Below are 15,360 nucleotides of genomic sequence, written 5' to 3' on the forward strand. Positions count from 1 at the left end.
TCTGGGCTCCCTGTCTTCAGAAGCTAGACTCCCCCAATCATCCATCCATCATTCCATCCACCCTTTATCCATACAATCACCACAGTTATGAGCACCTCTCCTATCACTTCACAGTTAGGAGCACCTCTTCTATCACATGCTTTCTAGACAAAACAATGGAACCTTCTTCCCTCTCTCATTTGCCTAACTTTCATTTGCTTAACTCTACTTCTTGCAGCCAAGTGTCAATGATTTAGGGAAACATCCCTGTCTTCTGCTCCAAGACCCTCAAGCATCCTGGAGCTCACTACTATGGAGAGAGAGTCGGCTTCTGCAGCCGCTAAACTGAAAACAAGGGCATGGACTTGGAATCCCACCCCCACAAAGGCTGAGCACTGCACGGAACTTAGGCTCTGTGCGGGTCATGGGCATCCAGGGGTCTCAAGTTCAGTAGGTAGAGCTCCATAGTACCAAGGTCCCTTCATGGCCCCTCAGGGATGACCTGGTGGGCCAGGAGAGATAACTGTAGGACATCTCCTACCTGGGTTCAGAACTCTGACCCCTACTTCACACTCATTTCTATGAACTGGGTCCCTGCTTGGATCATCTTCTCAGCCTGAAACTTAAGAATAGGGTCACATAGTGAGATTGAATGCTTCCGGCGTCAGGGAGGCCCTCCAACCCAGGCGAGGCACATATTAGGTCTCAAGTCTTCCCAGAAAGCTTGAGATAATATATCTTCTTCCCAGGAATGTTGAGAGGTTAAGTGAGATTCTGCATGTAGGTGCTCAGCACCAAGTCTATAAACTCAGCAGATCTTAGCAACGATCAGTCTCATATTAACAGTGTCACTATCCCACTCATGCCTTATATTCACAGCCAAGTACCAAGCTCCAGGGCTCAGCACTCTGTATGGGAACCACAGAGGAGAAGAACTCTCTTTGCCTTCTCTTCTAGATCTGTATTCCAGATTTAATAACCCTCTTCAATATAGCTGATATTCCCACCTCATTCTATTCCGTTCTGCTGGCCTCGAAGATGCTCTGGGATGTTGGTGGGGGTGAGGGATACCTGCCTGCAAATGTGGGGCCATCTCCGAGGGAAGGCTCACTTTTTCCCTCTCTTCCAGCTGCACATAGCTGGAGCCCATGGATACCTGCGTGCAGCTGAGCTCCTCCTGGACCACGGAGTCCGTGTGGATGTGAAGGACTGGGATGGCTGGGAGCCCCTGCATGCAGCAGCCTTCTGGGGACAGGTAGTTCACACTGACAGGGATGTGGGGGAGGCCAGCACAAGGACATCCTACTGTCAACAAGTCCTTGAGCTGGCAGTTGGTTCAGAAAACCCACTTAAGGTGTTGACTCCAGCAGGTACGTGGGATGAAGACTCAGGGAGTTGTAAAGACGTTTGGTCAGTGGTGTCTTAATGAAATGATAATCAAATTTTCCCAAGTAGAAAATTCCCATCATTTCTGCATTGAGTATTTTCTCCATTTGTTTCCCAGATAGGATTGCAGCATACACAGTCCCTCCTCCGATTCCTGACAGCTCTTGAGTCACAGCCAGCTCCTCCTCTTTCTCCCCATTGGTGTGACCAAGGCATGAGGAGGGGCTTCCACACCCATTGCATCTTCCCGGGTCCCCCCATGGCTCCAGGTTGAGGATCTTCCCTGGGAATCAACTTAGATCCACCATACTTTGCATACCTGCAATCCCAGCTACTCAGGAGGCTAAGGCAAGAGGATCATGAGTTCAAGGCCAGCCTGGGAAACACAGCAAGGCCCTGTCTCAAACACACAAACAAAAAAATCCCACGAAACCCTGGTTTGATCTCCAGCATCATCAAGTTAAAAAAATACAACTAAGAGGCTTGGGCACCCTCTGCCTCCTAGGCTTTGTGATGCCTGGTCAAGGGAACAAGGGCTTCTTCTTGTGTTTCAGATGCAGATGGCAGAGCTACTGGTGTCCCACGGAGCTAGTCTCAGTGCAAGGACTTCCATGGATGAGATGCCAATAGGTAAGTCCAGACAGTACCTGGTAGGCACAGAGGCACGGCGTTTCAATGGGTGAAAGATAAATGGATGACTATATGGCTGAATGGTGTGGGATGGGTGTGGATTTAGGTAGATGGATGATGACTGCATTGATAATGATAGATTAATGAACAGATGAATGAATAGATGGATGGATGGATGGATGATGTTGATGGGTAGATGTGTTAATATGTAGCTGAATGGCTGGCTGGCTGGCTGGCTGGATAAATGGGTGGGCAGAGGATGAACCTAAGGATAGATAACTAGGTCAACAGGTAGATGGATAGGTGGATAAAGGGTTAGGTAAAGTGGGTTGTGTATGTTTCTCAGTTTCTTTGCATAACTTTTTGCTTGAGCCACAAGGATGAGGTTATGCTATTTCTCTCAAGAGATTCTCCCAGAAACTATCAAAGAGGAGTATGAGGCCCTCTGTCCCAGCTGGGAGCCTTGGGAGCTGTGACTGTGCATGAAACTGGGGGTTCCCATTCTTGCCCTCTTCTAAGGATGTGGTTATAGCCCAGGAAATACGCCTGGCCTTGTTTTCTCCCTCCTGCGTGCCCCAAAAGGCTTTGCAGCTTTCAGTGGGCTCGGGTGGTGGCTCCTCTTGTCAGGGGTACCCTCTCGGGCCACAGGTCCCTGCTCTGCCCCCGACAACTGCTTTCTCTGCCCCCCAGACCTGTGTGAGGAGGAGGAGTTCAAGGTCCTGCTGCTGGAGCTCAAGCACAAGCATGATGTGATCATGAAGTCACAGCTGAGGCACAAGTCGTCCCTGAGCCGGAGGACATCCAGCGCGGGCAGCCGTGGGTGAGTCAGGAGCAGGGCAGCTAGGGTCCCCCTGCATGCCCTTGCCTGTGGTACCTGGGCACAGCCTCCAGCCCCTGCTCTGTCCCCTCAGGAAGGTGGTGCGTCGAGCCAGCCTTTCGGACAGGACCAACCTATACAGAAAGGAGTACGAGGGCGAGGCCATACTGTGGCAGCAGCGGAGCGCAGCCGAGGATCAGCGCACCTCCACCTACAACGGGGACATCAGGGAGACCAGGACAGACCAAGAGAATAAGGACCCAGTGAGTGACCTCCCACCTCGCCCAGTGTCAGCCATTGCCTTGGGAGAGTAGGGCCAGGCCTGGTTTTTCCCTTTATATGAGAACCTTCAGAGGGAAATAGCTGGCTCTTAAGCAGCTGGATCCCGTCCAGTTGTGGTGGCTTCTGTAGTTAATGTGGTGGCCGTCGGGTGTGTTAGTCAGAGCTGGGAGTTTGGGATGCAGGAGGGAGATAGTGACTGCCATGTGCCTCCTTGTTCCCCAGCAGATCTGGTTTGGAACTCTCCAGAAGACAGGTTCAGTAGGTTAGTCATCCCAGGAGCTAAGAGACCTCTAAGAAACCTGTTCCAGAAGCTGCTAGTGGGCCTGGGCTTTGAAGTGCTTTCCTGTAATGTGCATATTAATTTCCTGTGGCTACTGTAACAAATTATGGTGGCTCAGGTGTTCCTTGACTTTTGTTAGCATGACTTCAATCTCCACCTCTGTCTTCACAGGCCTTCTTCCTGTGTGTCTGAGTCTCTTTCTTCTTCTAAGGACATTTTTGGATTAGGGCTCACCTCAGTCCAGTATGACTATGTCTTAATTTAGCTAATTAAGACCCTATTCCAAATAATCACATCCAGAGGTCCTGGGTTCTGATCGACCCAGTACCAACAGGGTCAGGTCCATGCGTGGCAGCTGTCTTACTAATTGGAGAGGTCAAGTTTAGGGCTAGAGCAGAATTGCTGAGCAGAAGGGAGGAGCTAGCTGTACTTTCAGGGATCATTCTTTCTGGCAGTGAATAGATGAAACACTCCTGGAGGATATTGCTTAGGGCGAGATGCAAAGTGATAAGCTGCCTGGAATGCCCATGGAGGTCACTCTCAGGCTGTCTCATTAGCATGAGTGAAGGCACCTGCCAAGGGAATGCTGGGCGCAGAAAGGGTACAAGGGCAAGCCCTGTTCTGCCCAGCCCTAAGCCTAAGGGAGGGAAGGAAAGAATTGTAGATCAAAAAATCACATTCACATGTTTCCCAGCTATGCTTTATTTTTTCTCTGTGGTTGAAGCGTACCTTATATATGGTATAATATTCAAATCTTAAGTGAGTTTTCCAATTTTTTTTCAGTTGTTGATGGACCTTTATTTTATTTACTTATTTATATGTGGTGCTCGCACATGCCAAGCAAGCACTCTGCCACAACCCCAGCCCTTTCCAATTTTTTTTTTTTAATAAATGTGTGTGCTTAGATGAGTCTCTAGAACATTATCACCCTTGAAGGATCCTGTGGTCCCTCTCTCCATCAATCCCTTCCCCTACCCCCTATTTAATTTTGAGTGCTTCGATGGGTTTTGCATATGTATATGTATGAATGGATCTGTGCGGTATGTTGTCTTTTGTGTTTGGCTGCTTTATGTCTGCATCCATGTGTGGCATATAGTACCAGATCATTCTTCTTTGCTCTGTGGAATACAGTCAGCCTTCCATATTTGTGGGTTCTGCATCTGCGGATGCAACCAACCTTGGATTGAAAATATTTTTTGGAAGACTATGCCCATACTGAACATGTACAGATGTTTTTTGTATCATTATTCCCTAAACAATGTAGCATGACAGCTATTTACATAGCATATGTATTGCATTAGGTATTGTAAGTAATCTAAGAAGATATAAAGTATACAAGAGTATATATGAAAGTTATATGCAAATGTGACATCATTTTATATGAGAATTTGACCATCTGAAGATTTTGGGATCCACAGGGGGTTCTGGAACTAGGAACCACACTTAGGACTGATTCTGTTGTTGTTGTTGTTGTTAATCTCTGGGCTTCCTCATTAAGACTATAACCTGTTTGATTTTATATAAGGCAAATAGATGGGTTCATTTGCCTCTGGGGCTGGATTTTTCAGGCCTGGGGAAAAGAGGAGGTGCAGAGAAAGTATGGCCAGAGCAGGACCACGTCACCTTGCAACCCACCTCCAGGCAGCTCTCAGCATCCAGGGCCCCGTGCAAACTCCAGCCCCGATCCTGGAGGAAACAAGATCACAGGACACAGTGACAGAGTTCAAAGCTTGTTCCTTTTCCATCCCTATTCCTTTCAAGGCTTCAGGTGTTAGCATATGGTAGTCTCTAAGGTGGGAATTCTCAAAGTGTGGTCCCTGAACCAGCAGCATCAGCATCACCTGGGAACTTGTGAGAGGAGCAGATGTCCAGCCCCACCCCAGCCATACTGAATCAGCAGCCTTGGCCTGGGGTCCAGCTGTGCTTAACCAGCCTTCAGGTGTAGATTCTAATGACACAAGGATTTGAGAGCCACTTATCTGAGAGGGTATTTGTTCAGCTTGCCCCCAATATTAGATTCCCACCATGGCTCTGGCCTGTGAGCCCCCCACCCCAGGCCAAGTTTGCTTCACTCGTTTTTTTTCTTTTGGTACTGGGGATTGAACTCAGGGGCACTCGGCCACTGAGCCATATCCCCAGCCCTATTTAGAGACAGGGTCTCACTTAGCACCTTGCTTTTGCTGAGGCTGACTTTGAACTCACAAAGTCCGCCTCCTGAGCCTCTGGGATTACAGGCGGGTGCCACTGCACCTGGCTTTGCTTCACTCTTTGGCAGAGCTAACTCCCTAGTCCTGGGCACAACCACAGTAGGCTCTTCAACCTGTGGTTTAACTGTGCAACAAAAATTACCTCAGGAGGCCTGAGATTGTGGCTCAGTGGTAGAGTGCTTGCCTAGCATGTGTGAGGCACTGAGTCCAATTCTCAGCACTGCATATAAAAAAATGAATAAAATAGAGATCCAACAACAAATGTGTGTGTGTGTGTGTGTGTGTGTGTGTGTGTGTGACCTAAACAGATTTTTTTCTTTCTTTCTTAGAAAACAAAAACTCTTAATGTTGAGGCATCGCCCAGACTTATGAAATCAGAATCTCCTTGGTGGGGACCCAGGCATTGTATTTATGAATTTCTTTTTTTTAATCAGTATATTTTTTGAGGAATTTTAAGTTTGCAGGAAATTAGTGGAAAGTATAGACAGTTCTTATGTACCTTTTCTTCATGCTCCTGAGATTCCCCTTTTATTAACATCTTGCACTAATGTAGCACATATATATCACTGATGAGCCAATGTTGGGACACTAATTATTAGCTAACACCTCCAGTTCACAGGAGGTGCACTATGGGTTGTACATTCTGTGAGTTTTGACAAATGCAGAGTGTCGCACATGCATCTATCATATACCATGCAGGGTACTTTCAGTGTTCCCCCAAACCCATGGTGCTCCACCTATTCATCTTCCCCAAACCCTGGCAACCTCTGATCTTGTACTGTATGCATAGTTTTGCCTTTCCTGGAATATCATATGGTTGGAATCATGTAATATGTAGTCTTTTCAGATTGTCATTATATACATCTGTCACTTTGTATCCATGGGGACTTGGTTCCAGAGGAACCGCCACTGATACCCAAAGCAGTGGATGTTCAAATCCTTTATATAAAATGCATATAACCAGGCAATCTTCCCATTACTTATGGAAGATGATTTACAATACCCAATACAATGTAAATGCTATGTAAATTGTTATGCTGTATTTGTCTAAAGAATAATCCTAAGAAAAATGTCTATACATGTTTAGTATTTGTTTTGTGTTAATTTTTTTTTTCCATCCAAGGTTGATAGAATCTGCAGGTGCAGAACCTACAGATAGGAAGGGCTGACTGTAAATGTCTTTTTGATTCTCCAGATGATTCCAATGTGTATCCAAATCAGTTTCTTAGGTCCTTGCTACTCAAAGCCTCAACAGCAAAGTGTTTCAAATGCTGTGTCAGGCCCCAAATTAGATCTATTGAATCAAAATAATGTATTTTAATAAGATTCCCCAGGTGACTCATTTGCACATTAAGGTTTGAGAACCACTGAGTTGGACCATCAAAATCTGTGTGCATCTCCCCTGCTTTCTGTGATATGGCATTGATCTGCCTGCTTGGTTCAGAAGAAGCCATAAATAAATAAATAAATAAATATACTATGGAAAGTGTCTGTCCCAATGTTATATTTTAACCTAATTTTATGTTTCCTGGGGATCTTTCCATGCCAACATGTGGAGACTTCCTTCATTCTCTTTACCAGTTGCAGAACATTGCAATGCAGGGGCTGGTCACAATTTTTGCTTGCCCAGAGATGACGTGCAGGCCTTTATGTACTCATGAGGGAGTTTGTCTGTGAAACAAGTCCTAGAAACAGTATTGCTGGTGCACAGCATAGATCCTTATTTTTTTATTTAATTGATTTTATTTTTTAAATACATGACAGTGGAATGCATTACAATTCTTATTACACATATAGAGCACAATTTTTCATATAAAGAATGTTCACACCAATTCATGGTTTATACATTTGTTATGTTTTTGCATTACAGTTCTTACTACACATATATACCACAATTTTTCCACATCTCTGTTTGTATATAAAGTAGGTTGACACCCAATTCGTGTCTTCATACATGTACTTTGGATAATGATGTCCATCACATTCCACCATCCTTCCTAATCCCCTGCCTCCTCCCTGTCCCTCCCACCCCTCTTCCCTATCTAGAATTCATCTATTCCCCCCATGCTTCCCCTCCCTACCCCACTATGAGTCAGCCTCCTTATATCAGAGAAAACATTCGGCATTTGGTTTTTTGGGATTGGCTAACTTCACTTAGCATTATCTTCTCCAATTTCTCCCATTTACCTGAAAATGCCATGATTTTATTCTCTTTTAATGCTGAGTAAAATTCCATTGTGTATAAATGCCACATTTTTTTTTTATCCATTCATCCACTGAAGGGCATCTAGGTTGGCTCCACAGTTTAGCTATTGTGAATTGTGCTGCTTTAAACATTGATGTGGCTGTGTCCCTGTAGTATGCTGTTTTTAAATTATTTGGGTATAGTCTGAGGAGAGGGATAACTGGGTCAAATGGCAGTTTCATTCCCAGATTTCCAAGGAATCTCCATACTGCTTTCCATATTGCCTGCACCAATTTGCAGTCCCACCAGCAATGTATGAGTGTACCTTTTTCCCCACATCTTCACCAACACTTACTGTTTTTAGTCTTCATAATAGCTACCATTCTGACTGGAGTGAGATGATATCTTAGAGTAGTTTTGATTTGCATTTCTCTGATTGCTAGAGATGATGAGCATTTTTTCATATATTTGTTGATTGACTGTATATCTTCTTCTGTGAAGTGTCTGTTCAGGTCTTTGGCCCATTTGTTGATTGGGTTATTTGTTTTTTTGGTGTTTAGTTTTTTGAGTTCTTTATATACTCTAGAGATTAGTGCTGTATCTGATGTGTGAGGGGTAAAAATTTGCTCCCAGAATGTAGGCTCTCGGTTCACCTCACAGATGGTTTCTTTTGCTGAGAAAAAACTTTTTAGTTTGATTCCATCCCTTTTATTGATTCTTGGTTTTAATTCTTGCGCTATAGGAGTCTTATTAATGAAGTTGGGGCCTAATCTCACATGATAAAGATTAGGGCCTACTTTTTCTTCTATTAGACACAGAGTCTCTGGTTTAATTCCTGGGTCCTTGATCTGTTTTGAATTAAGTTTTATGCATGGTGAGAGATAGGGGTTTAATTTCATTTTGTTGCATATGGATTTCTAGTTTTCCCAGCACCATTTGTTGAAGATGCTATCTTTTCTCCAGTGCATGTTTTTGGCACCTTTGTCTAATATAAGATAATTGTGATTTTGTGGGTTAGTCTCCGTGACCTCTATTCTGTACCATTGGTCTACCAGTCTGTTTTGGTGCCAATACCTTGCTGTCTTTGTTATTATTGCTCTGTAGTATAGTTTAAGGTCTGGTATAGTGATGCCATCTGCTTCACTCTTCCTGCTAAGGATTGCTTTAGCTATTCTGGGTCTCTTATTTTTCCAGATGAATTTCATGATTGATTTTTCCATTTCTATGAGGAATGCCATTGGGATTTTGATCAGAATTGCATTAAAATAGATCCTTATTTTAAAAAATATTTTTTGAGCATGTGTGAGACCCTGGGTTCAACTCTTAGTACTGAAAAACAAAGCAAAAAAAAAAAAAGGTGCTTAGGTCTTTTAAAATTGACTTCTAAAGAGCTGTTGATATACTTGGAAAATTAGCCCCTTCTTGTCACATGTTTCCAGTTTTTCCTGTGCCTGTTCACTCTGTGGAGTGTGCTTTCTATCCTTGCCACTGTCACTTATATGTCCTTGTTGGTGTCTGGTTTCTGGGCAGTGGCTGCTTTTAAAGCTCTTGTTATGCAAGGACCATCCAGCTCCCCTGGACAGGAATCTCCATCATGTGCAGTGGGGCTTTGCTGAGAATAGCGAGGAAGGATTACAAGTGATGGGCAAATCCAACTGAAATTGACTGATGCAACCAGCGGAATTTGTTGGCTCATGTAACTGAGAAAATCTGAGCTTAACTGGACCTAAGAGCTCAAAGCACAACATGAGGATGCGGTCTCTTTCTTTCTCTCTCTTTTCCTTTATCCTAATGGTGGCTTCTCCCACAAGCAGAGAAAGCACTTTTAACGTGGCATCTCCATAGCCCCCTTTGACACCATTCTTGCCTCCTGCAGTTCCTACGGAAACTTCTTCTTCCAAGTTGTTCTAGCAAAAGTCCTGGGGTAGAGTTTCACTGAATCACCTTCAGTCAAGGGCTCTTTCCTGGACCCATCCCTGTAGAAAAATATGTGCACTAGCCAGGCCTGGGGGCATGGTCCAGCCCCTGGAGTGAGGATGGGTTGTTCAGCTCTTGCAGAACACGTGGATGTGTGATGCCCTAAAGGAACACAGAGGCCCGATGACCCAGGTAGAGAAAACAGATGGAGAATGCATCAGAATGTCCGTGCCCTCTGCAGAGGTGCGGTGGGTCGTGGGTGCAGCCCCTCTAGCCAGTCGGTAATGCTGTTCTTCTCACCCTCAGAACCCCAGGCTGGAGAAGCCCGTGCTGCTCTCAGAATTTTCTACCAAGATCTCCCGGGGTGAACTGGATGGGCCTGTTGAGAATGGCCTCCGGGGCCCAGTCAGTGCCTACCAGTATGCACTGTCCAACGGGGATGTCTGGAAGGTGCACGAGGTGCCTGACTACAGCATGGCCTACAGCAGCCCCAGCGTGGCCGACGCCACCCCGCCCTGGAGCGGCTACAAGGAGCAGAGCCCCCAGACGCTTCTGGAGCTAAAGCGCCAGCGGGCTGCAGCCAAGCTGCTCAGCCACCCCTTCCTGAGCACCCATCTGGGCAGCAGCATGGCCAGGACCGGGGAGAGCAGCAACGAAGGCAAGGCCCCCTTGATCGGAGGCAGAACTTCACCCTACAGCAGCAACGGGACCTCCGTGTATTACACGGTCACCAGTGGAGATCCCCCGCTCTTAAAGTTCAAGGCCCCCATGGAGGAGATGGAGGAGAAGGTCCACGGCTGCTGCCGTATCTCCTAGTCTCGGTGTGCTGGAGGAGAGAGATGCCTGGGGAGGGTCCCTGGAATCCAGGCCAGCCCAACTGCCCTGACTGGGGAGGCATCACAGGGCAGCCGGGGAGAGGTGGGCTCTGCCTTCCATAGGAATGCGGACCCCACCCCTCGGCAGCTGTCACAGCGTCCCCACTCCCCACAGTTCTGCTTCTTGCTGCATTGTCTGCCATCTGAAACACAGTGGCCCCCACTCACTCTGCTGCCAGACTGGGGGAGGGCGGGCGGGCTTGGGACCTTAGTTCTGTTCTTGATAAAGGCTTCTGAGGATCAGTACTCCCACGTCTCTTCGCGCGCGCGCACACACACACACACACACACACACTCTCGTGAACTGTCAATCCACATGTTCAGGAATGACACCTGGGCTCATGGAGAGCCGAGGGGGCTGAGAATTTGTGGGCCATTCCCAAAAGGACTGAAGTGAAGACGGTCTTGGCACCACAGCCAGGTGGCTTAAATGGGAGGAACCTGTGAAGCTGAGACCCACAGTCCTGTTCAGAGTTGTACCAGGGTCCTGGGCTACCATCCACACCTGGCAGGGACAGGAAGTCCTCTCTATGTTCAGGGGAAGCCAGGGTGAGATGTGATGGGCACATCCTTGCTGAGAGCTGCCCTCCTGTCCATATCAGGACACAGGAGCTGTGTGACCACCTAGGGGCTAAGTGGAAAACCAAGCCATTCTACTCTGATTTTGCTCTAGGTGGAGGTATAAAGGGGTGGGATGGAGAGGGATGCAGCAAAGTCAGTGTTTCCAGACTACATTTGATGAAAACATCCTTTTAGGCTGTAAAACTCCAGGTTGGAAGTAACTGAATTCACTTTCTCCCACGATGGTGTCAAGATCAGGTTTATCCGTTGGTGTTGGAAAAATGAAGCTAAGCCAGGAGCTTTGGTTAAGAGGCCCTTTTCCAGGGAGAGGGATGACTTAATTTCTGAGAACATTTCTGGTGAGCAGTGACAGAGCCCAGCCCTTCTTTGTAATTGATTCGGGTTGTTTTGGTCCCGTGCATCTCAGCTAGCCCTCCTCAGACTGAGCCACCAGGGTGAGCAGTTGGGAAGCCTGTGCCCCACGTCTTCTGCCTTACATATCAGTCAAGTGTGCAGAGTGAATGCTCAGGCCCCAGGCCCCGCTTTGCCTTTTCTGGAATGTTCAGTGAGAGGAGTTTGCCAGTTAGCTCTTGTGAGTTCCTGACTGGCCCTAGGGCTCCCAGCCTGCTCCCACTGGGGTAGTGGTACCCCAAGGCTGCAAATCCAAGGTGCCCATGGCCAACATCCTGTACTGCTTTCAGGAGAGGAGTGGGCTTCTCCCTGGCCCTACAATGTCATAGCCCTGGTCGCCCTGATGCCATCTCACCATTGCATTATTTCATGAGCCCCTTTGAAACTCTCACCCTTGAGTCAGGCGCCATCCACAGGCTCAGCCAAATCCTACTGGTGTAACTGACAAGCTGCAGGTTTGTTTCCTGCTCTGTGCGCCTTTATTTATCCTAAAACTACCTCCTTAGAGCTCTGAAGGAGCCTTCTAGGTCCAGATTCTGATGTGGGGAACAGATCAGGGATCCCTCTAACCTTCTTTCTGAGCCTGTGAGAATTCTCCCTGGGTCAGGGGACTGGGGCTGGAGGAGCCCCTGCCTTGTGCCACAACCTAGTAATGGGGTCTGCTCTATGTCAGTCTCTGTCCTGTCTGTGGCCCCCATGGCTCCTATATCCCAGAGAGGAAGCAGGACCTCAAGGGGTCTGGTTGATGCTTTGCCAAGAGCACAGCAGCTGGGCCAGAGAGTGGCCCTGGTGGCTGCAGGAGCAGATCTCCCAGTACCTGGTCACCCCACTCCAACTCCAGGACAGAGGAATCTAGGGCACAGGTGCAGCATTGGAGACTGAAGTCGGGTGTGCATGACACCTCTCACCTCTCTGGGGTCTGGGAGTAGAATCTCCATCAACTCAGCATATGGCAAAAGCAGGAGAATATCCAAAAAAAACATACTTCTGGCTTTAAAATAGTATGCAACTCCACTAACACTGAGATGCCTCTGTGGCCAACTTGGCCTACAAGGTGGGGCATGCCTGGGCAGCCCCCCTCCTCAGGAAACAACTCTGCAGGTGTTCTGATCTTCCTGAGCAGGGGCCAGGGACTAAAGGCATCTACTTCCCATATTGAGCCCTCCCGGCCATTCCCTCCTTCCTTCCCTCCTTCTTCTGGGTCATTCCTCTCCACCCAGAAGGCTGGGAATCCCAGCTGATTCCCCCATAGGAGCTGACCTTAGAGATGACTCCAGGGCTTTAGCTCTGATTTTCCATCAGGGATAAATGTTCCCTATTAGGACTTTGAGTCCCTGGAGAGCTCTTCCTGGTGGTGGTGGTGGTGGTGGTGGTGGTCTCCTGAATGTTGAGGGACGAGTTAGAGAACAACCTCCAGTGAGTGAACCAGGGTCATCAGTTCATTCATTAACTTCATGAGTAGCTGAAACATACAGGCACTGTGTCAGGTTCTGCAGAAGGAGGAGGAACAAAGATGGAGTGAGGAGAACATTTCCTGGTTTTCATTCCTTCAGGCCACAGACATCAGCAGCCCTACCTGGTTCACCTGAGCAGAGGGACTGCATCCTGGCCCAGGGGCCCCAGGCCATTCAACTTCTGGAATCCTTAAGTGTGTGAATCCTTTTAACTGAGAAATAGCTTCGTGGCCAACCCTGGATAACATTTGCCACTGAGTGAAGATGCTGGATCTAGGGTCCCAGGCAGACACCATCCCAAGTTCATCAGGAACTTTCAGAGTCAGCTGCCTCCGGGCCAGCATCCCTAGGGGGGATTGTATAATAGCAGTCTGAGGTCATCGTGTAGAAGATAAGGAGTCTTCGGGTTTTGCTGCCAAATGCATCACTGGTCTTAAGTCATTGTGTCTTGCTTATCCATCATAGCCCCCCCCCCCCACTCCACCAGTGGGGACTGGGAGGGAAAGCAGCTCCTACTTTTAACATCAAATCTTTCCTGTGAATCAGCCTCTCTCCCTGGCAGGTGTGGATCAAAGAGCTGGGAGAAACTTGGCAAGGTCCACCTGATGCCCAGCTCCCACTGAGACCCAGGTCTGGTGGCAATTTCTGGCAGATTGAAGGAGGCTATTTCCAAAGCAGGTGCCGCCTGGCTCACTGTGAGCTCTGGCTCTTGCTCCCACCTTATGCCCCAAACAATTGGAAATTGGTGGTTATCTCCAGATGGTGAGTTTCCTGCCAGTAGCTCAGGGAACCTGAATGAACCCTAGGCCCAGGTCTACTGAAGACTTCAGGATATAATTTTCCATCCAACGTACAGCTCTGCACTGTTTGGTCAGTTTCAAAAAGCTTAGAAAAGTAGACAAAGATGTGGCCCCTGTCCCGGCCTACCACAAGTCTGCTGGCTTTGTAATAACATGCGACTCTTGGTTCTTGGTGTCAGGACTGTTTGATTCGGAGCTGTCTCTCCCACCTGCTCTCCCAGGGCAAAGATGCGGGGGTAGTTTCCAGAAGGGCGCTCCTTACAAGATGCCCAGAAAGACTGTATGTAACCCCTGCTATTTGGGGCCTGGGGTTAGCCTCCCCTTCCCCAGGGCACACGAGAGCAAAGGGTCACATGGTCAGTGGACAACTCAGCAGGAGTGACTCCCTTTGCCAGAAGCTGTGGTCCTCTCCTCCAGAGGGAGCTCTTGTCGGTTGGAGGGCCTGCTTCCTGTGGGCATTGCAAGTGCCACTGTGCGGGGCCTGGCTCTGCACACCCAGGAAACAGTCTGCAGACCCCCAGCCCTCCGCAATAATTCACCAGACCAGAAGCCACTGATGTACAGAGAACACTTAAGAAAAATGTATTTTATGTGAAAAAAAAAAGTTAAAACTCTGTATACTGTATCAGCAGCTTTGTGTAAAAATGGCAATCAAGAGAGTCTAATATATTTAAAACTTTTTTTAAAAAAAATATCCTCATGGATCTTTGATATTGTATTGAATAACTTCCTGGTAACTCCTTGCCATGTGGCAGCGGTGGGTCTCATGTCCAAGACTGGGCCCAGCCACATCCCCAAGGGGCGCATGCCCCTGGAGTTGCTTCCAGCTGCCAAGGCCTGTGACAGAATTCGCTGTTAAGAGTTTTTAATTAAGATTATTAAATTCCTTTTAATAACATCTGCTAGTGTGACTGTGGTTATTGCTGGGGACTGACTTGGAGCAGACTGACTTGAATTTGCAAAGTCGTGCAAGAATGGAGGGTAGGTCATGGTCCCCGGAGGCCCCTGAGTTCTGGGGACTCCGACACATGGCTGATGTCTTTCTAGATTTGGAGATGGTGAAAACTGATGAATTCAAGAAAACACAGGCATTTGGAAATGAACTTGATTCTGTCATATATTGCCTTTGAAATTATGTGAGGCCCTCTAGTAGCATATGATATTGCCAATATTTTCAAAACCTTGCCTGAGGACATACTTATATGTAACACTGGGTCCCCCTCCTCTGTTCCATGCATGGAGATCACTGACTTGTCCTGTCCCTTCCCCCACCCACTCCAGTCCTCCTCACTCAGCTTACAGTGGGGAAGCACAGTCCTGTATAGTCCTTCACCTTATTACAGCAACACAGAAAGCCCTGGTTTTATTCTCTCTCCCCCCCCCCTCCATCAGCAAGATGAGCATAAACAAGCTATGTGTCTGCACAACCCCACACCATGGCCCTTGCCCTTGTCACATATAGAAGTTCTTGATGTCTTGAAAGAGGATGGAAAGGGCGTTCTCTTGTAGCCTTCTGGATGCTGGTTCCCAGAGCAGGGACACAGAAGGCTCCACACTTGGGCTTGAATAACTTCAC

General features: G+C 47.6%; 1 protein-coding gene across 4 annotated transcripts in view; it reads left to right on the forward strand.

The window, feature by feature from the left end:
- Nucleotides 1-14,631, forward strand: part of Ppp1r16b (protein phosphatase 1 regulatory subunit 16B) — a 102,802-nt gene extending 88,171 nt beyond the window's left edge. For all 4 annotated transcript variants that reach the window (XM_026383291.2, XM_026383288.2, XM_026383287.2 and 1 more), the window contains exons 7-11: nt 1,109-1,234; nt 1,920-1,995; nt 2,686-2,815; nt 2,907-3,075; nt 9,990-14,631. In XM_026383291.2, the coding sequence (XP_026239076.1) occupies nt 1,109-1,234; nt 1,920-1,995; nt 2,686-2,815; nt 2,907-3,075; nt 9,990-10,499 (1,011 nt within the window). In that variant the 3' untranslated portion in view covers nt 10,500-14,631. The remainder of the gene's footprint in view (nt 1-1,108; nt 1,235-1,919; nt 1,996-2,685; nt 2,816-2,906; nt 3,076-9,989) is intronic.
- Nucleotides 14,632-15,360: the final 729 nt, after the last annotated feature.

This window comes from Urocitellus parryii, chromosome 6 (assembly GCF_045843805.1).
Source record: "Urocitellus parryii isolate mUroPar1 chromosome 6, mUroPar1.hap1, whole genome shotgun sequence".
NCBI lineage: Eukaryota > Metazoa > Chordata > Mammalia > Rodentia > Sciuridae > Urocitellus > Urocitellus parryii.